The sequence below is a fragment of the Corvus moneduloides genome, chromosome 11, assembly GCF_009650955.1.
Source record: "Corvus moneduloides isolate bCorMon1 chromosome 11, bCorMon1.pri, whole genome shotgun sequence".
Taxonomy (NCBI): Eukaryota; Metazoa; Chordata; class Aves; order Passeriformes; family Corvidae; genus Corvus; species Corvus moneduloides.
In genome coordinates, this window is record NC_045486.1 from 9717627 (window position 1) to 9742514 (window position 24888).

General features: G+C 43.9%; 3 protein-coding genes across 16 annotated transcripts in view; 1 reads left to right on the top strand and 2 right to left on the bottom strand.

The window, feature by feature from the left end:
- PXK (PX domain containing serine/threonine kinase like) overlaps positions 1-24888 on the bottom strand; it is a 57512-nt gene that overhangs the window by 8140 nt on the left and 24484 nt on the right. For 2 of the 14 annotated variants that reach the window (XR_004242273.1, XR_004242272.1), the window contains exons 13-19: positions 24349-24397; positions 23509-23586; positions 23013-23099; positions 22309-22378; positions 21351-21413; positions 3428-3536; positions 106-220 (exon numbers count right to left, since the gene is read on the bottom strand). Coding sequence is in view for 10 of the 14 variants with exons in the window: in XM_032120459.1 (XP_031976350.1) it covers positions 14592-14773; positions 21351-21413; positions 22309-22378; positions 23013-23099; positions 23509-23586; positions 24349-24397 (529 nt within the window). In the remaining 4 variants the exon portion in view is untranslated. Of the gene's footprint in view, positions 1-105; positions 221-3427; positions 3537-13741; positions 14774-17738; positions 17821-17930; positions 18175-21350; positions 21414-22308; positions 22379-23012; positions 23100-23508; positions 23587-24348; positions 24398-24888 lie in introns of those variants that run through there. The other 12 variants (XM_032120459.1, XM_032120461.1, XR_004242275.1 and 9 more) reach the window with 11 other exon arrangements.
- KCTD6 (potassium channel tetramerization domain containing 6) lies at positions 827-8855 on the bottom strand. The gene is made up of 3 exons (XM_032120471.1): positions 8712-8855; positions 3428-3536; positions 827-2227 (listed from the first exon to the last, which is right to left on the bottom strand). Exons 2-3 carry the CDS (start codon positions 3452-3454, stop codon positions 1541-1543), a joined length of 714 nt encoding a protein of 237 aa, XP_031976362.1. The 5' UTR covers positions 3455-3536; positions 8712-8855; the 3' UTR covers positions 827-1540.
- Positions 9117-13936, top strand: PDHB (pyruvate dehydrogenase E1 subunit beta). Its single transcript, XM_032120470.1, has 9 exons — positions 9117-9283; positions 9444-9551; positions 9623-9685; positions 9772-9807; positions 9898-10183; positions 10909-11019; positions 11650-11741; positions 12009-12150; positions 12443-13936. Exons 1-9 carry the CDS (start codon positions 9146-9148, stop codon positions 12586-12588), a joined length of 1122 nt encoding a protein of 373 aa, XP_031976361.1. The 5' UTR covers positions 9117-9145; the 3' UTR covers positions 12589-13936.

Sequence of the window (24888 nt, forward strand, 5' to 3'; positions counted from 1 at the left end):
AGAGCAGGCTGATCCAGGCCAGTCATTAATTTGCTAGTAAATGAAGTGTTGCAAGGAACATCTTGTGATTATAATTCAATGCCAGTTAACATGGATATTTCTTACCACATGTTGCAAGAAAGAAACAACTTTTCCTGAGCTTCATCAGTTCTGCTTCTCTTCCCTCCTTGATAGCAAGAATAAAGCTCTCACTGCTGCTCTTATTACATAAGTCAAAAACCTGCAATGTATGAAGAGACAAAATATGACAGAGAAATACCCCCCAAGACAGGACTTTAGAGCCAGATATGTGATGGAAAGCTCCCAGCTGCAATCAAGTTAGAGCATAACCAGAAATTCTATTAAAAACTACGACGAAGGGACCAGGATAAGTAGAAATGTCTATATGAAATTGAGTAAAGCCAAAGAACTTGAGTGCCTTGACTTGAACATCACCAGAAAAAGCTTTCTGCAGTTAAAATTATATATATAAAGTCAGTAGATAAAGTGCTGACAAACCAGGCAACTCTATTAGCAGCTACAAGTATTTAGGCTCTGTGTTCCCTCCATCCCTACCCCTTTAGCCAGTACAAATATTCGCCATCTATCAATCTAAAGCAGTTTTCAGAATACAGGCTTTGTCTATAATGAAGACATTTTAATCATCTGATTAACATAAAAAGGAACAAATTACATCATTAATGGAAGAAAACAGGGCCCTACCAGAACACCTGAACTACTCTGCAGCACAAAAACCCAGGATTTGGGTGTGGGGTTTTTTGTTTGGTTGGGTTTGTTTTTTGAAGTATGAGAGTTCTAAAAGACAAAAAGAAAATACAAAACAGTATTCTGTTTTTCACATTTTTATTAGCTTCTTCTGGCAGGCATTACACTTGGGAATAATATTGCACCAGGCATTAAAAATATGAATTCTACCACAGGGACACTTTGCATTTAGAATCCAATATAAATATTTGTAATCATATTTCCATGGCTACAGATAATATTTGGTTGCTTGATTTATATGCATAGAAAGAAACAGTTGTCATAACTGTAAGAAACTGTACTTATCAAGTACTTTTAAAGGGTGGGATTTGTTTTCCTAGAATATTACAATACTGTTTATTGATTTATAAACTAAATTAGTCTACACAATAGCAGCTTCTCCCCCAACTGCATTTTAAAATTTTTGTTTCTTGCTCCCAGTGTCATAGCATTAGATGGATTAGAAACCATTTAAACAAGAGGTAATTTTAGCACTTTGAGTTGAGTCAGAGAATTGTGTTAATGACACAAAATACCCTATCGTACTAATTCTTCGGACTCCCTCTTTCAAACAAAAAGGTGTCTTGACTGAACAGGCACATGCACGGTTTTTTTTTCTGAACTGCACAAAAGAACTGAGCTGCTAGAGAATGAAACTCCTCCAGTCCTCACTGATAAACAATAAATAGTCATATAAAAAAAGCCCATATTGTTGCTTTAGTCAAAATCCAGACTCTCTTGGGTTTACTGTCCAATTAAGTTGCTAATCACTGAAGTGGCTCCTGTGGAGTCAGAATCAGTCATCTGTTTTCCGTGCCAGTCTACAGAAAGTCCAGTTATGCTCCACTGTGTTTTCATTGGCACGCTCGCTCATGTGATGGACTCTGGTGTTCCTGATCGTAAAGCCTTGCTTTGTGATGTACTCCATGAGATGGACTCGGAGCGACACTTCCTGGTGGTAATCGCATGGCCCAAAGGTGAAGGACACCTGGCAGTCCCTGGTGTCCATCATGTGCTTATTCCACTTGGTGAAGTGGTTTGAAATGCCTTCCAGTAGTGCATGGACTTTCGTCGTGATGGTGAGCTGCGTGATGATCACAGCCACCGGGTTGGAGTACTTGGAAAGCTTGCGGGTGCTGGACAGCTCCACCACCTCCTCAAAGGTATCCACAGGATACAGAGGCTTGGGGTCATTAAGACACTGAATTAAGGGTTCAATCTGATAGAAGTCCGCTTCCTTCCGGAGCAGGTCAAACTCCTTGAAGTCCAGTGGCAAAGTGAGCTCTGAGGTCCTTAAAAAGTTAAGAACATAACGGAAAAGTGGTCCATCTCTGTCAATAAAGTAATTGCCCTGAGAGTCCCTGGCAGTGGGGAAGTCTCCCCTGAACATGGCCCCGAGCATTGAGTCAGGATATCTCGTTAGAGTTGTGAGGGAGGTCGTATACATGTGTCCACCCACATTTAGCGTGACTGGATCAGTCATCTAGAAAGAGAGAAATTGCAGAGTTTATCAAGCCCCAACAAGAAGATTCGATCACCTCACTGACACACATGGCAAATACTGCTGGGAAACTGGAGAGAATCACACTTCTCCTGTTCAATGCCTCTAAGGGCTGTTCCAACCTGAACAAATCCAAGCCACCTAGCAACAAGGCACAACTGGCAACTAGACAGGATGATACTTAGCATGCAGAACACACATTTCCAGAATGCTTCAGAAATCTTAACAACTGAGCTACTGTCACAGGAGCAAGTTTTGCATTTGGGCAGCAAGTTTCTTCCTATTCTACAGATGGGGAAATGAGAACAGAGAAATTTCCTGAAGAACAAGTTAGTCAGAATGAGGCCCAGCTATGTTCCCTACTTTCACAATCTGTCTCTCATTCTAGAACAAAACCAAAACCAAAAAAAAAAAGAAAAAAATCAGCCAAACAAATGTTAAGCCTCTTTTTCTCCCTCAAAAGAGGAAGACGATGCAAGTTTAAACATAGGTCCAAGAGCTCACAATCAAAATAATCCATGCTTTGGTTCAGAGGCTTCATTAAAACAGGCAAGGGGAAAAAAGAACTTTCAGCTTTTAACTCTAGAAAGAAATATTTATTAATAAATTAGCATGTCTCATAGAAGAGGGGGCCAGAGCACAAACCAGTCTGCATCAGATTCCAGATAGCACATGAGGAAGCAAGAGAGAAAGGAACATAAATCCCATCTGGCCACCAACTCTAACAACCAGGACTGCAGCCAGCCAGAGAAAAGAGACATATGCATGGCAGCAGAATGAGAAGGGGAGGAAAATAAGATGTGCTTGTCTAGTTTGAGACAAGATTTACAAGGAAAAATATTTTTCTTTATAAATAAAATGACAAAGTCCTTAAAATGATAAGCAGAAAGCACAAACTATTTTTGGCCTTTGTGTTAGGAAAACGATAGCAGTGAGCTCAAGGCATCAGTTCAGTCCTGGCTGATTGTCCCTAGGAAATGTGAACCTGGGCACTGCCCACAAACTGCACAGGAGGTGCAGCACTCCAAGGAAGGTGAGTAAGCTGTTGTAAGGCTGTTTTAACAGGCATAGATTTCCCTCTCACAACTGAAGCTCTGGATCTACAGAAGGCAGATCTGGAAGGATTTTTGCTGCAAGACCTCGGAAGCCCAGTTGTAGCACACAGCGCACACTTGCACTCACCATATATCCCCAGTCTCCATTATCCATCTGTTCAAGTGCTTGAACTGTGGTATTCCAAGTTTAACAGAAGGCTGCTGAAAGGATATACGATTCCCCTCCTCTTACCTCCCTGCAGGAAAAAGCACACACAAACACAGAACAAAACATGGCAGACCATCAGTACCTACAAGAACACCAAGGGGAATGCTTTCCAGTCAAAGGCAGGCTCTCTGCCAGGAAAGCATTCAGCTACAAAGTCACATTAGCAGGAGAATCTGCAAACCCACTTTTTCCCCCTTCTCCCATCACGCTACCCACAGGATTGTCTCTGAAGCACACAGGTAACCACTCCACCGGTTGCCTGAACATCCCAGTTTTCTTGAATAACAAGCAATGTACCTCTGAGGGTAATACAACTGCACAAGCAACCTTTCACCTGGGAAACTGTGACTATTTTGAAAGACAGATGTCATTTTCCCAATTAAAAAAAGCTTCTTTAGCCACCTCTGAGGTCACACATGCGATCCATTAATGTTAGTCAACATTCCCATGCTCCAGTTTCAAACTGCTCAGAAGAATAAATCATGCATGGAAGTCAATGAACACTAAGAAGAAAAAAACTCTCACTGCAGAATTAATAATTCAGTAGTGGAGAAGTGCAACTGATAGCAAGAACATTAATCTACAAAGAGTATGAATGGACTTCCCAGACACCTACTCTCAAAAGCAATCTCTGCAGGGACAAGCCAGAGGACATCTAACATGTTGTCAACACACTCCAACAAAAGCAATTTGAGAAGAGATTCATGCTGTGACTTCCCAGAAGATGCTGAACTGTTGACTTGCATAACAAGGGGACTGTCCATATGAGCACAAGGCAAATCCACAGCCAGGTTGTGCAACTCGGGGAAGGGGGAAGTGAATGACCTCAGACACCAGTGTTGATTTGCCAAAGGTGGCCTGTCAACCATGTCAAGCCAGGGAAGGACAGGGAAGCCAGTCGTCAGTAAGCCTTTATTCCTACCCAGAGCCTGCCTCTCTGCTAGAATTGCTGAAAATTTAGGTCAGCCTGTTTTAAGTAGGGTAGAGCTTCTCAGCTTTATTTTTACATCTTAAAAGACCACACAGTTCCCAAGATTCTGGTCCCATCCTCTTTACTAACAAACTTCAAAATACAGCCACCCAGCTAAAGACAGCACAAAGACTTAGCCAAGCCAGAGCCCCACATTCCAAAACAACTGAAGGTTCACAGTTAATTCCCAACCAAGTAAGATAACTTGCCCTTCTCAATCCTGTGAAATGAGGTTGGTTTCATTCACCACAGAACAAGGCAGTACATCCCACCTCTCTGTGCTGTGCTGCCCTGCCCAAATCCACAGCCTGAGCTAAACAGTGTCCAGCAGGTCAGGTCTTTGGGACCCAGCAGCACAAGCATAGCCTCAGCTGCATCTCAGGTGGATTAAAGAGTAAAAAAACCAAAATCAGTGTATGAAAATAGTGAGGTCAGACAACAGAAGACTTAGGAATACTAAGATACAGAACAAGTCATACCAGGATCCTATTTTTACAAATTAGAGACACAGCATGCCTCAAGAGAGTACATTAAAGCACACCCCCCAACAGCAGATAAACCTGGAACACCAGCTCTTTTGCCAACCTCTGTAATTATTTTTTTTAACTGCTTACAAATCAAGAAGTGAATTCTTTCAGGGTTGGTTTTTTTGTTGTTTTTTTTTCTTTTGTTGTTTTGGTTTCGTTTGATTTCTTGGGTTGGTTTTTTTTGAACTGTCACTCAAGTACAGTTTGTAAACTTTCAGCAATAAACCAGACTTTTTAAATTCCAGCCTTTGAAGGTGCTATTCTGGTCAAGTACAAGATGAGGATAACACGCAGATGCATTAAAACCATATGAGACTGGTACAGGTTTCTGATACTCACTTGAAAGTGAAATGATGCAGCCAGCCAGAAACCTCGCCAGTAATCATGACAGAAGAGATCTGCAGTCTTAATAAAATTAACTCAAATTACACATCCAGGATATTTCAAAGACAGAGAGAGATGTCCATCAGTGTTATTTTAACTGGTAAATATGATGTTATTTTGTTAAGCATGTAAGTCCACTACAGATGAATCAAGACTTCATGAGGGAAAGAAAGAGAATGACACTGCAAGCCTGTGCAAAGGCATGATTTAATCTTTGATCACAGCACTGCGGAGTAACACTGGAGTGAATAATTTACAAGAGCAATTATCGGAAACAAACCTAGCCCTCAACATAGAAGGGGCAGGGAGAAATCTCGGTGACCTTTGCGTAAGGACCCAGAACCACAAGGCACACACAGGCCTCCCCAGAAAACCAGTGCTGGAACGAGATGCGCCGCATGAAAGGATGATAGCAGGAGGCCATCCTAAAATGCCCTAGTGTGATCCCAACTATTCACTATTTCCCTCATCAGCCTGGGAGCTCTGAATTTCTAGACAACTTCACAGGTGAAAGTAGCTTAGTCTGGGTACAACCTGAGCTAATCACCAACCACATCACAGCAAGGCTGAAGATGGACGCCCTTCATGACATGTGCCCTTTTAACAATGCTTTAAATCTTCCTGAATGGAATACAGTGATCATCAGTGGGGGTGGGCAGACACTCCATCCATCTCCCAGCACAGGCAGCCTCAAGCCAGCTCTGTCCTTGTGTCACACATCAATGGACTGCATACAGGGATAGCCCTGCCAATGCAGCTACTCCTGTCCAGACAGCAAATTACAGACAAGACACAGTCATATCCCAAGGCAGCCTATATTTAATAACCACAAAAAATACTTGAGGTGAAATTCAGTCAGCCAAATTGCTGACACAGTTAAGCCAAACGGGATGTCCCTCTCTGGTAGGAGCAGAAGTGCATGGATGGTGTCAAACCACAGTCCTGCTGTCGTGACACTGCTCTGCATGCAGGGAGAGGACACACAGCAGTGACACGGTCACTGGGGCTCCTGCCACAGCCCAGTACAGCCAGAACTGGAATGGCACAATGAGAAGCGAGAAAACGACTCAAGTCATCACTTTACACTCGACACACCAAACTGGATACCTGCATTTATAAAACGCTCACTCTTATTTCATATGTTATGACTCAGAGGATTACAAGGCTGTTTATCAGCAACACTGCTGCAACAGGTAGTGCCACTAACTTCAGCAGGGCTTCTCCCAGAACAGAGCTGCAAACCAGTTTGCAAGCTGAAATTCAAAGAAAGCATTTAAGAGTCAGATGAACATCTGCATCTGGGGAAACACACACACACACACACACACATACAGAGACACAAGCTCAGGCCAGGCCAGGGGATGCCAGTAGCACTGCCAGGCATTTGCACTGCTGGGACTACAGGCTACCACCGCTCCTGGAGAGACCCCCGGCACTGGTGTAACACAGGTACTCAAAGGAAGAGCAGAAATACACCCAGCAGTTGTAAGTCAAGAGGCACAGACCACCTGATTTGCTCTGAATGTTCTTCATCTAGTTTTTCAAACAAAAGAATTAAGGGATTCACTTGTAGCAATAGTCTTCCATGGACAGTTTGGTAACTATATTATAGCACAGACTGTTTAACTTCAAGCATTACCTTTGATTTCTAGGTCAATAGAGAGATGGAAGGAATTCTAGCAATGGCAACTTAAAAATTTAAAAGAGCAAGGTAAGACTCCAACATACACTTGGCATTTTAGCTACTCACCCCCTTTGTGAGCTCCCTGCCTCTCACACTTAAGATCTCACAAGATGAGAAGAAACTCCATCCCCCAGCATAGTTACACTGTACAGGGACAACCTCTCTCTTTCCCAGCCAGTCAGAACATTTGAAAGGCAAGTTCTTACTGTAAATTATTGGTGACTCACTTGAACTGACAAACACTGAGCAGCACCAGTGCTGACTGTTGTCCACCGAACTACAGTGAGCTGAGGGTCTGCAGAGCAACCCCTGAGCTCCAGCTCTATGCCACCCTAACCAGGGGAGTGAGGAGGAGGAGCACTCTCAAAACAACTAGTTACCAGATCTTCTGGTAGTTCAGCAGATCGGCTTCACTAAAGAAAGCACCTATCACCTTCTACAAGTCCAGTTTATAATGACAAATGCAGTTTATTAGAAGTTAACTTAGTTCTTGCTTTTCTTGAGCTGTTTTTTACTAATACTCAGTCTTTACCTCAGGCAGGATGGGAAAATGCTCACGCCAGCCACTCAGCATTTTTACTCCTTTATTTTTAATTGCGTCACTATAAATTCCAAGCTCCTGAAGTTTCCTTCCCTCCTCCCTCCCAAGGAGCTCTACAACATCCTAAGTCCAGATTTCAAACCTTTATTTTAATTGCTTCTTGTTGGAAGAGCTCACATCCCAGTATGACTTTGGCCCTCCTATCAGAGACCCAAAGGAAGACTCTTATATCCAGCCTGGTCCTGCTGAAGCAACCCGGGGCACCCACGCTTCCAGGACTTGTGATAATAATTGGGGTTTATCCATGTACTTTGCTTCTGTGATATTAACCAGTGTTTTTCCAATGAGGAAACAACGCCTCTGAACAGTTTTGGCGGCAGGCAGGTGTCAGAAACACCGAGCCTCCCTGCACACACTGATGGGGCTTAGCACACACACGGACCAAGGAGTGACAGCAAGATGGGACAGAAATCCCATCAAGATCCCCCCCGAAAGCCCAGAGTGGGATTCAGGGCTTCAGCAAGAGCCGAGAAACAGCCGTTTGCATCCCAAAGGAGCCAACGAGTTCGTGGTAAAAGAACTCTCCACCGGATCACAGTGATTCAGCAAAGACGCTGGAAATGAACCCGTTCTGCCTCTCTCCCCGCAAGTGACCCAAGAGGCCACGGCCTCACCCCCATCCCAAAACAGACTCCCAGCTCTGCCTCCTCTCCCCGTGGGGCAGCAGGACCCGCTCCCCTCCCCGCCCGGAGCGAAGCCCATGGGTCCCAGACCCTCCCTGCCAGAAATCACCGCCGGGCACCGCGGCTCCCACCAGGGCATCCCCACTGCGCCCTCCCCGAGCCCGACCGCGGACAGGACCCCCATAACACCTGTACCATCCCCGCCCAATCACGGGCCCTCCGCTCCCTGTGCCCAGCCCGGAACGGCCCCGGGAGCCCGGCCCGGCCCCGGGAGCCCGGCCCGGCACCTGCCCCGCTGCCCGCCCCGTAACGCGCTCCCCACCGCGGCTGCGGCCCCCGCCCCGCACCACCGCCCCCGAGCCGGGGCAGCCCCGGGCGCTCGTCCCCGCGCCTCCCGCCCGGCCCGGCACTCACGGGCGCAGCTCTCGGCGCTGAGGCGGAGCCCGGCGGCAGCAGCGACGGGGACTGCGCCCAAGACCGGAGCGGAGCCGCCGGAGCGGAGCCGCCGGCGCGGGCGGGGACGGCGCGGGGGAGTGTCCCGGCGAGCCCCGCCCCGGCGGTCGGTGACGGGGCGGGGCGGACGGGCGCGGCCGGGACGCGCGTTCCCGCCGCCCTCAGGGCCGCCCGGAGGTGCGGGCACGTTCTCGCGGGCGCGTCCCCGCGGGGCTGCGCGGGCCCGGCCGGAGCCGCGGGCGGGGCGTTCGGGCGCGCGCCACGCGCGGCCCCGCGGGGGTCCCCGCACGGCCCCGGTGCCGGAAATGGCGCGTAAAGGCCGCGCGCCGCGGGCGCTCTCGCGAGAGCGAGGGAGGCGGAGTCAGGCGGCCGCAGGGCGAGAGGACACGGGCAAGATGGCGCTGGCTGCGGCGGCTCTGCGGCACCTGGCGCTGGGCGCCCGCCTCGCTCCGCACGGCCGCAGCGCCGCGCCCCCGCTCCAGCGGCTCCAGCAGCGCAGGGGCCTCCGCCTCTCCGCGCCCGCCGCCATACAGGTAGCGGGGAGGGCTGCCCGCGGAGAGGGGCTCGCGCCCCTCAGGGAAGGGTCCGGCCCCGGGGCGGGCGGGCGGTGAGGTGACCTCGCCCGCGGGCTGAGGTGACTCCCGGCGTGTGGGGAATGTGTCCCCGCCCAGCCCGCCTACCGCTGTCTCGCAGGTGACGGTGCGGGACGCGCTGAACCAGGCGCTGGATGAGGAGCTGGAGCGGGACGAGCGCGTCTTCCTGCTGGGCGAGGAGGTGGCACAGTACGACGGTGCTTACAAGGTACGTGGGAGCCGTTAGCGGCCCGGGAAAGGGCCTCAGTCGGGCCCTGACTCCTTTCTCCTGCCCTGCAGATCTCCAGGGGTCTCTGGAAGAAGTACGGCGACAAAAGGGTGATCGACACCCCGATATCCGAGGTAAGGCTGCCCTGTCTCCTACCCTGGTGATCCCTCCATCATCTTAAGCTCCCTGATCCTTACCCCTTGGTTTCCTTCTCTTTCAGATGGGCTTTGCAGGAATTGCTGTCGGTGCTGCTATGGTTTGTACATTTGCATTTCTCTACTTCTGGTTTTAAAAATTAACTGTTTTTATGTAAAAACATGCTAATATATTTCAGTATATTTTACAGGCAGGGTTGAGACCAGTGTGTGAATTCATGACATTCAACTTCTCCATGCAAGCAATTGATCAGGTTATCAACTCTGCTGCCAAGACCTGTTACATGTCTGCGGGATCCATCGCTGTTCCCATCGTCTTCCGAGGCCCCAACGGAGCATCAGCTGGCGTTGCAGCCCAGCATTCCCAGTGCTTTGCAGCCTGGTACGGGCACTGCCCCGGCCTCAAAGTTGTCAGTCCTTGGAGCGCAGAAGATGCCAAAGGGCTGCTGAAGGCATCAATACGGGATGATAATCCAGGTGAGCACAAGCAGGTCATGGCAATACTTGGCACTCAATCCTAAGGAATGTCTGTTTTCACCACAAAAACAAAGATTGGTTAAACCCTAAAGCACTCAAGGTTGATTTACTGCTGTTTTAGGGTACTTAAAAAGACACAGAGGGCTTTATGCTTTCCCTAACAGTCCCCTGCCATGCTAACAGTAGGCCGATTTTTGTGCTGCTGATGGGTACACAGTTTTAGTGCTAGTTTGGTATCAACCAGGAAATCTGGAAGCATTTGTAAATCTATCATAAAGGGATTAAAAAAATGAAGATGAGTTAGAAGGAGGTCTTGTATATATAGCGCCTATGTAACTCAATTTTACAGATCATGAAATTCAAATGATAAATTCAGAATGTCATTAGTTAAGAGCAGGGAAGCCTTTGTCTTTATTTTTCACAAACAGTAATTAAAAATGTGAGACCTTTCTAAAACTAGCAATTGTACTGTCGTGTACCAAAAGTAAAATACCTGACCTCATTTCAGAGTAGCTGTGGAAAGTTTTTTAAATAATTCATTATTGAAGTAAAGACTTAGATTTGCTTTTTTTTTTTTTTTTTTTTTAATTGCTTCTGCAAACATAGTCCTCACTTCCTTGTTGCCTGGATGGGTTTATGGTCTTGAGCTGCTGCAGGACCATTAATGGTCAGTGCAGGCCTGTGCCTGCAGATGTACACATTAATCCAAGTATGTTTCCTTCTAGTTGTGATGCTGGAAAATGAATTACTGTATGGTGTTCCCTTTGAAATGTCTGAACAGGCACAGTCAAAGGAATTTGTTATTCCCATTGGAAAAGCTAAAATAGAAAGGCAAGGTAAGATGAGAATACATTTGTTTCCTTATTAATTGACGTGCTTGGGGACTTGTCTTAATCTCTCGGCTGTTCAGGGTGCTGCTATCACTGGGCACAGAAAAGTATTTCAAATGTTAAGTGTTCAAATGTTCTTTTATCTAGTAGTGTGGTTTCATGTTCTGTTGTCCTTACAAGGAAATATCACCTGATTGTCCATATCTCAGCTAAAACTATACCCTTCTAAAGGATTCCATAAAGGATTTGTTCTGTAGTATAGAAATTGGGTAGGTGATGGCTGAAACAGTTTTTTCCACACCTAAGTATGTAATTTTGGTCAAAAATGCAAAAAGAGAGCACTGTAGTGCTCCAGCCCACTTGTTCATAATTTACCTCTGAATTATGTAAATGTTTGAAAAGGATAATCTGAAAACTATATTAAATACCTCTTCAGTTCCCTGAATTCAAGGGTAAAGTTTGTGTCTTAATGTGGTCCTTCCTCTCTTCATACTATGTCTGGGCTCAGTATTTCAAACAAACCTATGACCCTTAAATTTGCAAGTGAATCCTAATGCTACCTTGAAAGGAGCTTGAGGTCTAGAAAAAAGCTTTAAATCTTAAAGAGGTTTTTTCTAACACTTGTTTCTGTTCTAGGAACTCATGTTACATTAGTGTCACACTCAAGACCTGTTGGCCATTGTATGGAAGCAGCTGCTGTACTTTCTAAAGAAGGTGTAGAGTGTGAGGTGAGTGGGATTTGGGTTCCTTTCTCTTCCCCTGAACTGGGGGAAAAAAGTTCTTGTTCAGGTTCTGCAAAACTTCAGTGTATTAAGTACAAGGGTCTTAATACTTCTAAGTACCTTAACAGCATGTGCCTTTCGCATTTCCGAATCAAAAATTTTAGTGAGTCTTGTCTTTAGAGTCAGAACAGCTGAAAGTGCTGAAGGGCCCTGTACCCAAACAGTTACAGGCTCAGATCCCACCAAGGCTCACACTCTCCCTTTTTCCCCCAGGTTATAAACCTGCGAACCATTCGACCAATGGACATCGAAACGGTGGAAGCCAGCGTGGTCAAGACAAACCATCTGGTAACTGTAGAAGGAGGTTGGCCCCAGTTTGGAGTAGGAGCTGAAATCTGTGCCAGGATCATGGAAGGTACCGAGTTTCACAGTACATTGTTCTCATTCCCTACTCTAAATCCTGATTATTCTTGATGAAGCCAGGCAGAGGCAGAGTGAGAGGTTACATCAGACGAGCTGGAGCTGTCTTGCTCTAGGGATTTTCACAGGGTGGATGAACAAACCCCAGAGTGCATGAACACAAGCCAGAACACCACTCTGGAATATTAGAGCTACAGGAACAAAATTGTTTAAATAGAGTAAGATTAAGAAATTGAATTAAGGCAAAACTGTAGTACTTGGCAACCTGACACTGTTTTCTGTTTCAGGACCTGCCTTTAACTACTTGGATGCTCCAGCTGTGCGTGTCACTGGTGCCGATGTCCCCATGCCTTACGCAAAAATCTTAGAGGATAACTGCATACCTCAAGTGAAGGATATAGTATTTGCAGTGAAAAAAGCTTTGAATATATAAGTTGTAAATACATGTTTTAAAGTCCTGCTTTACAAGGCATTATTGGTGTTGGGCACGTTGTATGCATAATTTCTGTTGTATAAGCTCCATGAACTTTTGTACAGTGGGGAAAGTATAGTGACGTCCCAAAATATTTATATGGGGTTACCCCCAAAGCCACACTTCATACATGCAACAATGTGGTAATGCTTGTTTGTTCAACAGTACAGTTGGGTTAGTGCTACTGTTTGTGGAGAAATGCTGTTCTAAATTCAGAGCAAGGAAAAAATCCTCTGGTTTTGCTTGGCTGGTAAGTACCAGAGGAGCTGTGTTGAACTTGCTGTAGCAGTGATTGAGTACAGAGCTGCAGAGAGTAAGAGCAGGCCCTGAATGCTGTATGGCTGTAGGAGCCCATGGTTGCAAGGCTCATTAAAAAGGAATGATCAGGCTGATCAGATGAAGCCCAACCTGTCAGTGCAGCAGTTCAGTGCAGCTCTGAGCAGAGGCTGTGGCAGCCCACGGGCTGGGTTAAGAGAAGGTGGCTGGTTTGAAGAGCACTCTGCACATGCAGAAAGGCTTCTGTACAAGAGCTGAAATAAAAATTGTGAGTCTTTCCAGTATGTGATGGGAAACACTACCTAATTTTTCTTTACTAGCTGCCACATAACAGTGATAAAAAATATGTGCTCAGATGCTTTGCTTTTACTGTTCAAATTTTTTCTGGTTTCATTTTTTTTAACTCTTCGCCTGGGCTGACAACAGCAGACTCCAGCTATAGTTCTTGCAGTGCAAAATGAGTTAGTTTATTCAGCTGCACTGAGCCTAAGCAGCAGGTGTGTGGATTGTGTGTGAAGAGCTGGGAAGCAGTCAGAGCAGCCTTTTGGAGATCACTGCCTCCCAGGGAGCTCTGCCAGGCTTCCCTCGGCAGCTTCTGGTACACAGGGAAAGTTGGCCTGAGGAGCCTGTGCAGTGGGGCCTGCTCTGCACCTCAGGTGAACAGGGGGAGAGGAAGTATCTTTCAATCAGCAGACAAAAGAGCTTGGGTCCTGTTTCTGAAGAGCCAGGAGTATTTTCCAGGGTATTTCCTTTAGCAGAGGTGCTGTTCGGTTCTTGGGAAGTCTGGCTTGGAGGTTCAGTCCCAGCTGAACATACCTACCACACACTGCTGAAGGAATTCCATTAACATTTTAATAAAAATGACTGAATATCACAGGTTACATGAAACTTTGTACAGACATTCTCTGCATAGTAACAAACACTGATGTACTTGAATTTTAAAAAATGGATTATCTATAATCCTTTAAAGTGCAATTTCTTTAAGGTTTTAAATCAAAAAGGATCTTTCAATAAAGTTTAAATGATAGAATTAGCTTGAAGTAACTTCGCATTTAATTAAATCAACAATGACATCCCAGTGCCCTATTACGTCCCACTTCAGCTGCTTCCTCATTTAAAAACACTTGCCCCTAGAGTTGCAGGTAGGATGTCCATTTAAACAAGCTTAATGAGACAGCATTTTAACTCCACCAGCAAAGATGATGGGAATAAGATATAATTCTCCTGTTCCCTTACCTGTGCAGTATGCTTTAAGAGTTGGATTATGTAAAACAGACTTGCTGACTCCATGGAGCAAGACTTAAGATGAGTTACAAGTGCATGAAGAGAGTTGAAAAATTGAGCAGACTAAAACTACATTCTTGTAATTTGAAAAAAGGGGTGGGATGGAGCTAGGAAAAATGCATTAATTCGCCATCATCATGGTCATTCCTATTTTCAGATTTTTTTTATTCAGCTATATAGAAGTTGCTGTACCCCTGAAACTTTAGCTAGAGAACACAGGTTCTTGCAGCCAAGTAAAGACCGGAGTACTTATCCCAGCACAGCAAAGCAATTCAGGCAGGGCAGTGCTGCTACTCGAGGAAAGCTGGAACCAGGGAGCATGGAGCTGCAGCTGCTCTGTGCTGGTGGGCCAGTTGCTGCACAGGAGAGGGAGAGGGAATTGAATCCTGGAGTGACCAGTGGCCTCAGCTGATCCTGGGAGCACTATAGTCACACGTCTGTGTTTTCTTCAGAGTTCCTTTCTGAAAGTTTTGAATGGAGCTGAGCAAGGCTCCTCGGCTTGCGTCGGGCCGCGACGTCGGCACCTCTGTGCTCGGGGCAGGAGCTGCTGGTGGCAGGGGCGGTGCTGGGGGTATGGACGATGCTCCTGTGAAGTTGGGGAGAGAAGATGGAGTTTGATTATGCTGGGGATGTCCTGCCACAGAGGACTGCGGCTGCTTGGCTGGACTTGGTCAGTCCTGCACTAGTCACGTCATCCCTTGAATGCCAGTGGAGTGTGAAGAACAGAACAGATGGAAAATGCCAAAGTGATCAAATCTCTCTATCTGCAGGCAAGTTGTGACATCTGAGATACCTCTGAAATGAAGCCTGAAGGGCCTCAGGACTCAGATGCAAAACATGACTCACATGTGATCTTGTACCAAGGAAAACAGAGATCACTTAACAGAACTTCCCAGATTCAGCTTCTCCTATTTGGCCCTAGGGAGGCAGTTTGCTCTTTGGGACATGAACAGTAACAAAGACTGGAAGCAAATTTTACTACCTGTTCTTACTTATGTAACTCACTTTACATTCTTATGAATGAAGGACCACATCACTTGTATTTGTGATGACCATTTTCCTTGGTCAGATTATACTTCCTTTTAAAAGTACTAACTGCAGATAGAGTTTTCTGGAATTGTTTTACAATTCCACAGTTCCATTTGACTTTCTCCAAACATGTTGTAACAAATGGTTGTTTTGACAGACTGAATGAATCACAACACTGTCACACACACCTCCAGCCTGCCTCTCCTGTTCCCACCGGCGACCTTTGTACTCTGTCCCTCGCTCTCTACGCCAGCCACATCCACTTTGTGCTTTTCATCCTGCCTCAGCCTCTATGTCCTGACTCCCTGGGAAGCCAGAGCCCACAGTGGAACATGCAGTTGGTCCAGCAGTGAGGGCCTGCATGGAGGTGTTTCCTGGCAGTTCAGATCCAGGCAAGTGGCCTCATTTGCTCCAGGCGCTCTTCCAAGCACCCTGATCTTGTGCAGTTCTGCTGCTGCACATTGCACCATCATTGCTACACAAGTAAAATAATGGGCCTATATTGTCTCATATTCTGGAAGGAGTAGGGGCATAATGATTCATATCTTGGAACTACTCAGCAGTGAGTGTCAATTCCATCATCTAGATCATGAGTTATGCCACAGGAAGACTAAAGAGACAAATGGCACCTATTAACACTTGCTTCCAGTAGCTTTGACCGACAAAGAGGAATATACTGCTAAGTGGCAAGAACTGTGATACTAGGCAAGGTAAAACAACATTAAGGTAACCAAAAGACTGTTGTTCCTGAAGGAGAACTGCTTGTTAGAAGTGAGCAAATATCAAGCAATTAAGCAACATTATGCCACTCAGACTCAAAGGGGATTTGATGAAGGATAAAGCTCAACTACAGAAAAAAAGCAGACAAAAGTTCTCTGTGCTCCATTTGCCTCTCAATTCCTCACCAACAGTTGTTTTTAGACTAACAAGTAACAGTAAAAACAGAACTGCTGTTATTAAAACAAGCAGTTATACTAGATGAAAGACATAATTCAAAACTCCCTCATTTTCTATTTGTGCCAGTCTTTGAAGAATGACTTTTCCCATATGGGAGCAAGCTCAAAATGCAGAGTATTCACACAAAGCATCCAATTTTGCCAGTGTACATTAATAAGTGCTGTGATTGTAGCACTTCCAGCTCTTCAGGAGAAATTATCATTGGCATGAAAGCCGCCTGTGAAAACAAAGCATGGAAGTCCATATTGAGCTCATCTTTACTCTCTTCCCTTCCAGAGGAAATATTCAAGTCCTAATAGAAATACCAGAGATCAACTGAAACAATTTAACTTGCCTGTTGCATGTGGATCAACTGCTTTCTGAAGTAACCAAAACTTTACAGGATGGCAGCACAAACTGAAACAAATTGCATATTGGGGCCGCCTAACTTTTCCAAATATGCTTTTTACACTTGCCAAAGATGTGCATCAAGTTACTATTAGAAATACTGAAAAAACATTCCCAGCATTAGAGTGTCCTGTGTCTCTTGTAGATGGACTGTCAGGAAAGAAAAACTTGGCATTTGGCCAAAGGAAGAACAAGACCAAGATCAGTCCAATTATCCATTTAGTGGTTGAAGTGGTCAGAGCAGGACGCTGTAGGACTGGTGCACCAACCTACGCCCAAACAGATAAGGTGAACTGCTGTAAAAGCACTGAGAGCAGCTAATCACAAAAGAAATGGCTTCAAAGAGATGCAAGTGCAGAGAACAAAGACAAGAATTTTGTCTGGAATTGCAAGGTGAGGCTGAAAGAGACTATGCAAGTAGTTGTACAAGATGCAATAGGAAATGACCACGAAAGCAGTGGCCAGGGAATACAAATACGATGGTAACACATGCAGTGAAGGAAGGCACATGTTTGACACACTGAGGGCAAAAAAAACACAAAATGCTTGGATCACTCAGTATTATTAGGCCAAGATTCCATGTGTTATCTTGAAATTTTGATCTGGTTATTTTACAAGACTAGAAAAGACAGGGAAGTAGGGGCATAGATCACCTTTCTTCCTGGAAAATTGTTAAATTCCTCAGGACTCACTATTATTGAAATTGAGCTGCTGACAACATCATGTACTTAAACTCTTAGAAAACATAACACAGAATTACACCCTTACACTTGAGCTCCACCTTAAGACATAAATACACACAGGGTTCAGAATGGTATTTGACTAGCTGCGAACACATTACATGTTGAACCTGTTAATTAAGAGCATGATTCAAAAATCTTCAAATCCATTCATTTCAGTTAGGTAATCAAAACCAAGCTGTCCTTCCCTTCTTGACACAAGTGATGCAAAAGAAATCTTAGTTCAAACACACGTATTCATATACATTTACATCTACAGATGAAATTATTCTGCCCTACAGTGAAATATTTTCCTGTATTTACTAGAAAAAACATTTGAGACAAGTGCTCAGCTATCACAAGACACTTCCAATACATATGTTGAAAGATGTTGCCTGCAAACACACATTTTATTCATTCATGCATTTGTAAGAATAAAACACTCAAACAAGAACTTACCAAGGGTTTTTACAGGGACATTTTTGTTAAAAGAGTGTGTTAAAAGGAATAGGAAGTAAATCAGATGCTGTAAACTTGATGCCTGAATTGAAACAAAAACTTAATTATGAATATAAAGTGACAGCAATTGTGCAAACAGCATTAAAAACTTGGCTGAGAATGGGATGCAAACAAAGAAAATAATTTTAGTGATAGTTTTTAAAGATGCTGTATTTCATTAAAGTAATCCGTAAGAACATTCAAATTTTTTTTCTTCTATTCCCTCCCAGTACTAAGCAACTTCAAGATTTGCATCCAACTTTCCCATTCAGAAACAGAGCATCTTTAAAGAGATAAATCAGCATTAGCTTACTTTTCCGAAAATTCACGTTCAAAATGATGCATGCTCTATTGAAGACAGCAGAGAAAGAGAGAGGACACAATCAATCATCCAGTTCTCGTGTCAAAGGAAAACAGATACTGTTAGCTGAAAAGTTAGTATAGAAGTCAATACATTCTTACTCACTGACAAATATGAGGACAGCAGACTGACTATTTCATATTACATTTACAATACTTCATCCAATTCTGAAAAATGAACCACAATTTTCCATGCTCTAAGCACTATTATACTTGATCAACAAATACAACATACATGCTTTCAGTTGCACATGCCATAATTCAAGCTTTATAGGATTAAAGTGCATTTAGAGAGATTTAGCAAAAAATCTGCAGGAAGATTAGCCACAGAAGACAAAATCCATTCAGTTCAAGAAACACTTCCTGCTGTATTAACACCTGAATTCACACTTATGGGTCAGAGACACTCAGGAAAAGCACTTCCCAAAGCATTCCAACTGTTTTACAGAAAGGTGAGGGGCAGGAAAGATGCACCATATGGGTGCCAATGAAACATATGTCATACTGAAGGATTCAGAATAACTGGCACAGAAAAAAATTGTTAAGTACAACTCTTTCACTATTCCTGCAGGAAAGCCCAGAGAAGCGAAAGTGACACTCTCCAAATTTTTCTCTGTTGAAAGAGATCTTGCTGTATGTTACTGGCTCATTTCAGTGAAATTTTAAATAACCCATACCACGCTGTTCTGCATCCCTTCTGATCCTAGCCACAAAGAAAATGAACAGGTTTTCACAGAAGCAAAGAATTGTGGAGAAAAAAAAGAACCGCACCAGGAGAATGTCAGAAACACACGATGTTACATTACAGTCACTTGCATGATTTAACAATCGTTATTTAGCCAAGTACCTGCAACACCACCAGCCCAAAACATTCTCACCAATGAGAACAGCCCATGAGAGCCAACGTTTCCAGAAGGTACCGTTCCCCTCAGAGCAGGCCATGCTCTCAGTCCTACAGCCGCAGCTGCCATTAGACAGCAGAAGCCAACCATCATTTTATTCCTTAGTCTGTTTTCCATTGACTCTCCCAAGCACTCTGCTGCAAGCCAAGCCTCACAAGGCCTTTGTTCAGAGACAAAGCACCTCTCAACATGTGAGAAACCCCAGGGCATGTCAGCCTGGAGCCCGTTCCCCCTTGGTCAGTGTCTCTCACTCTTCACATACCTACACTCTACATGACTAGTTACAGGCCAGGACGAGAGCAAGAGCTTCTCTTGAGGGCACTTTTCCTCATCAGCCTTAGTTTTGCCATGGTATTTTATCAGCAGGATGCTCTGAGGTGCCACAGTTCTAACACAGCCATACCAAACCAGACAGACAGACTGAAAGCCTCAATGCCTTTTTGAGAATCATCTCCCCACACTGGCACCCATAAGCAATTTTGGTATAGAGGTAAATATCTTTAGTAAGTACAAGGAAACCAGAAGAGAGAAACGCACGCTACAGATGCATCACTTGCCACAAATAAAGTCCTACCATGGGACCAGTGTGTCTTTCCTCAAGGCAGTAATAGCATACTTGCTTAGAACAGCTAAAGCTACAACACTGCTGGTGAAAAAAAATCTAGTTTTCTCTTAGAATTAATATCTGAAATTTCTTCTATGAATTCTACTCACAAAAGCATTCCTGAAAATGTGACACTTGGCTTTACACCTCATAAACAGCATCCAAGCCATCAGCTCATTAACGCACTTCCCAATGTGAGGACAGGTAGGGCCACAAGCACCATTCAGACAGGGCTGATCACCACAAGTCATCAGGAGCACACTGGCACAAGATGACCAACAAACACACTGTGACAATATGGTTTGAACTGAGACAAGTTTTGAGCACAAACCTGAGCTATTTTGATCCCCATCTGCACATAAACCTGCATCCCATGCTTAAAACTTGAAAAAGCTTTCAACCAAGTTCCAACAAGTCCAAGTCAAAACATAACTAAATGGTAGTTTTATTGGAAAAAAAAATGCTTTCTAAACATCTGTCCATTTTGGAGGCACATTTCAGCTACTTCCTTATTAAAGCCCACAGAGCTGGCAGCAAATCCTCCAGCTCAGAGTCAGTGTATCCAGAGAACAGCACTGTTATGTGCAACACAGTCATTATCCTGCTTAGGCTAACTGGGAGAAGTTACTTCCTACAATACACACTTCTCATGCCCTCAACTTGAAGGAGAAATTACTAATTTGAATTTCAGCATGACTGATTTGAATTACATCACACAGACTGCAGTGTCTTTTGAAAGACTATCCACAGCAAACACAAATTTGATTGCATTGCTTTAATTAATGAGCTGTGCTGGGTAGAAAGTTCCTGGGACTAGAAATCCTATGGCAAGAGTCACCATAAAAAACAGCAATTTCATGAGCTGCTTCCTCTCTAGAAATGTACTCTGTTAACATCTTTTGTTATCAATATTTGCCAGTGCTCCTCTTCCAGCCTTTCAGACTGAAGCACATCCACTACTGCTCAATATCCAGATTTGTAATTTAACTTTCAGAGCATTTCTATTGCCCACTCAAGCAGATTCTTCACCACTTCCCACCCCTGTCTTAAACATTAGCAAAAGTCTCTGCACAGCCACCCAGCAAACTGAAAAACAGAACTGGCCAAAAATAATAAAGGTATTATTTTTAACTCCAATCAATCTTGTTTCTAAACTTGTTTCTACCAACTCTACTGGGTTATCAATGGGTTGTAGCAGAACTGGGGAGATTTATGAAGCTTAAGCCACTGAATTTGTCACACCCAAAATTCCTGAAAATACATCACAGCAGTACAGGAATAAAGAGACAATACAAAGAAACAAGGGATGAACAAGCAGTATTTCAGAGTCAACAGACCATTAACACCAGAACAAATGCATACTGCAACATGAGGCCCAAAAAATGCCTAGAAAGTAGCAGTGTGGGTAGGCCTGGAGTAATACAGACTTCACGGCAAGCATGTACACTCTGGGTAAATCACATCATGTATATCTCAAGAAAGGTTATTAAATGAAAAAGAAAACTATAAAAAGGTTCTCTATGACCCTCAAAAGAGAGCACATGCCCACACTCAGGCTGCCACAAGGTAACTGTCATCTCCATGTTCCATCCTTGAAAACCATCATCCCTTAATCATCCTTGGGAATAACATCCACCACTGAGGGGCAGAGGGGAATAAAAAAAACAATATAAAAAAGATAAATACTGTGATGATTCTTGAACTTACCTGCTGTGGAGGGCGGAGTGGGGGATGATGGAGATGTTAAAGGGGAACTCGCCCCAGAGCCTGCTAAATAAAACAACAGTCAAGTAACTACAGCTGTGACATTGCAGTTCAACACAGACAAGACAGATTGTTGGAAGCAGGCCAACTTTATTGACTGAAGATCCAATCCTGTTTCCTCATCTTTTGTGGAAGATTCCCATTCACAGTAACAGTGCCTTTACAGTACAGAATATCAGAGAAGCCCTAGACACATAGGAAATGCACTCAGTATTTCTCAATGGGAAACATTTCTTTTTTGTTGCTTAGGCTGTTGGATTTCAGCATACAAATTCTGTTTTCCTTAAGAGTTGTGCCAATGCATGGATGGCACTCCATCTCTCCTAAGAGATGATTTTCAGTCAATTGCTGTACTCCACAACAAGCTTCTTTTGGACACATTTAGCCAAGCAAATCAACTCTGGTAATCTGTTCCCTAGTACCAACCATGCCTTTTAACTAAACGAAGACCTGTCAAAGGCTCTTGTTTCAGACTTTGGCACTGAAGCAGCAATTAAACAGACAATTTTCTCATTCATTGTAACACCTTACTATGGAATATTGACCACCAGAGAGTCTCCCTGAAGACTGCATTATTTAATGGCCGCAGTAATGGATGTTGTTGTTATTCAACTCCAGTATCAAACAGAATGACGAGTCTGGTAATTTTTTTTGACGAATGGGGCACAGAAGAAAGGAGACATTACTTTAAATTAGGCAGCTGAAAATGTAACATCAACAATATTTTTAAGCCCTCAATTTATCTATTATTAAATACCCAAAGCAGTGGTATCAGACTTTGGTAGTCAAATATTAATATGTAAAGTGTTGGCAATCCTAAATCTTTTCAGACAGAAAATGACAGTAATAACAAAAAAACTGACATAGCTGTGTAGAAGCAAATTCTTCTCTCTGTAGTTACCTGAGTTATTTGAGTTGCTGTATTTGGCTGAGTGTTCTTCCCCACTTTCATTGGCAGAGCGTTTTGACTTCTTTAAAAGGGAGCAGACAGAAAGGAATAGAAGATAGGAATGAATAATCACTTTCAATGGTAAGGATTGAACTGACACAGATTTGTAACAGCCATCCACTGTATCACACAATGTTCTTCAATGCTCAGCATCCCTCTCCCCACACCCAGCACACACTGACGTGATTACAAGAGCAGCAAGGCTGTTCTGTGCTCAAATATCTTTAGCCAGGCACCAGGGAACTCCAGCGCCCTCTGACCACAAGGGAAAGGCAGAAAACTCATCCCCCCCCACCCCAGAAAGGAAGAGCAACACAGACAGTTCCACAGGAGCAGAGTAAAACAGGCTCCAACACCTCCCCAGGGAGAAGGACAGAGCAGAGCAGCTCATCTGGGTACCAGCTGTTAACTAAGACTGGTTTCATACAGCAACCTCAAACAGGCTGCACCAATATGCAAGTCAGCTACCACTGTAACTTAAACATTTTAGTAAATCTACTCCTTAGCTAAAGAAGTGAAAACAACCAGGAAGTAGTGCAGAAAACACAGGAAAGAGTAGAGTCATGTACCTATGGCTAAAGCTGTGCATGGTAAACATTTAAAAAATGTTTCCCACATCTTTTTCTGTGGGAAAAACCTATTTAAAGATGGCTTACTTTTCGTGCCAAGATCTTCCTTTTCTTTTTTTCTTCTTCAGAGCCATGATGAGATTGAGCTCTTGTCAGCCTTCTGTGCTGGTGAATCTTTAAAATTAAGGAAAAAATAGAAGAAGACCATATTAAGATCTTAAATGTTTGAAAACAACATGTTTGGGGTACAAGAAAACACTGTAGTCACTTTGCATGTTTGGATTTCCTTTTTTTAGTTTTTATCTTTACTGTTTCTGGTAGAGGATGAAGGCTCATACTGAAGTTAAAATTATCCTCTAACTTGGGAGCCACTACCTGTGAAGCTGCACCACTTAAAACAGTGAAATGCCATACAGCCAACAGCTGTTATAGAACTCCTCATATTGCATTTTTGGGAAAGCAAATCTGTTGATGAAAGACTTTATTACTCAAAATCACTTTTGAGTAAAAACTCACTTTCTGCATGTAAAAGTGGTAAGAGGAAATGAAATGTCTGTTGGAAATAAAGAAATGCAGACATTACCAATTTCTGTTCTTCTGTTAATCGCTTTTCTATGCATTCCTTGGAGATTTTCAATGCCTCTTTTAGCTTAGTAGGAATCTAACACAGAATGGGGAACAAAATCATAGCACAAAATGTGATAAAGGAAAACACAACTTCACCGATCAAAACTCACCATTCATCTAATCACATTTCTCATCTAAAGCCCCAATATGTGACACTGTTCCTTTAGTGAAGCAGAAAAGACGACTCTAGATGCATGTTTTTCTACTCCAAATCTAGCTACAGATCAGCAGGGACAAAGAAACATCAAACCCTGGGAAGGGATACTCGAAAGGCAAGGACTGATAACTACTTTGAGACTCCAGTCACATCTCCAAACTTCCATGAGGCTGACAACACAAGACACAGGGCACATACCCTCCAGGAGAAGTGCCCGGGGCAGCTCCCCAGTGGGACCAGACATGGCTCCTGAAATGCCCCAGTGCTGGAGCTGGCAGCAAGGTGCTGATGGTCTTATGTAGCAAAATCAGCTTCCACAGGCCTTTGCAATGTGTTTCCTCTCACTGCAAGGGACCCACAGGACTCAGTCTCTCTGCTCAGACAGAGTATCACCATCAGTTACACAAATGGGCTCCAGTTCAGCAGCTGCTCTTGAACACTCCTGGACCACATCGTGCCCTCCTCTAAGGGGTGGCACAATGTTCTCAGGTACAATTTGGCAAAGGAATCCAAACACTGATGGCAATAGCCATAGAGGCAAATAAAGCCAGCTCTCCTCAACCCCCTCTGTCAATTAATATGTAGCTACCCACATCCTGGCACTTCCACAAACATCAGCAAATCAGTGGTCAACTCTACCTTAAACTGTGGTTTCTCGGAGTTTGTTAGCAGGACATCACTGAATAATCTGTGAGTTGGTAAAAAAAAGAAAAAAAAGAGGACTATTATTCCCAAGAGACAGGCAAAACCATAACGAGAATACTGTTGGTACTGTTCACTTAAACCCCTCTTTCTCCTTTTGCTTCTCTGTCCTCAACCCTTGGCCACAGGTTTCTACATATTGCTTTTTATTTTCTAAGCACTGCTGTAAAATTAGCAGCACCCAACCCTCAGAATGTAGCCACTACTTAAGGCAGAGAAAACTGGTTTGTGTGAGATATTTTGAAAGTGGATAGGATGGGTACAGTTATCAAAGGCAGAGGAGGGTTCCCCTCCAAAAAACAATACCTTTTCCTTAAAAGTATATGGACTCTTTATTTACAAAAAATTTCCAGGGACTTTATTTTAAATTTCACCTAAACAAAATCATTGCTCTTGTTAAAAAACATTCTCTTAGCACAACTCTTGTCTTAGAATTAACAAGGAACATGTGAAAGATCAAGTGAACTTAACATTTGA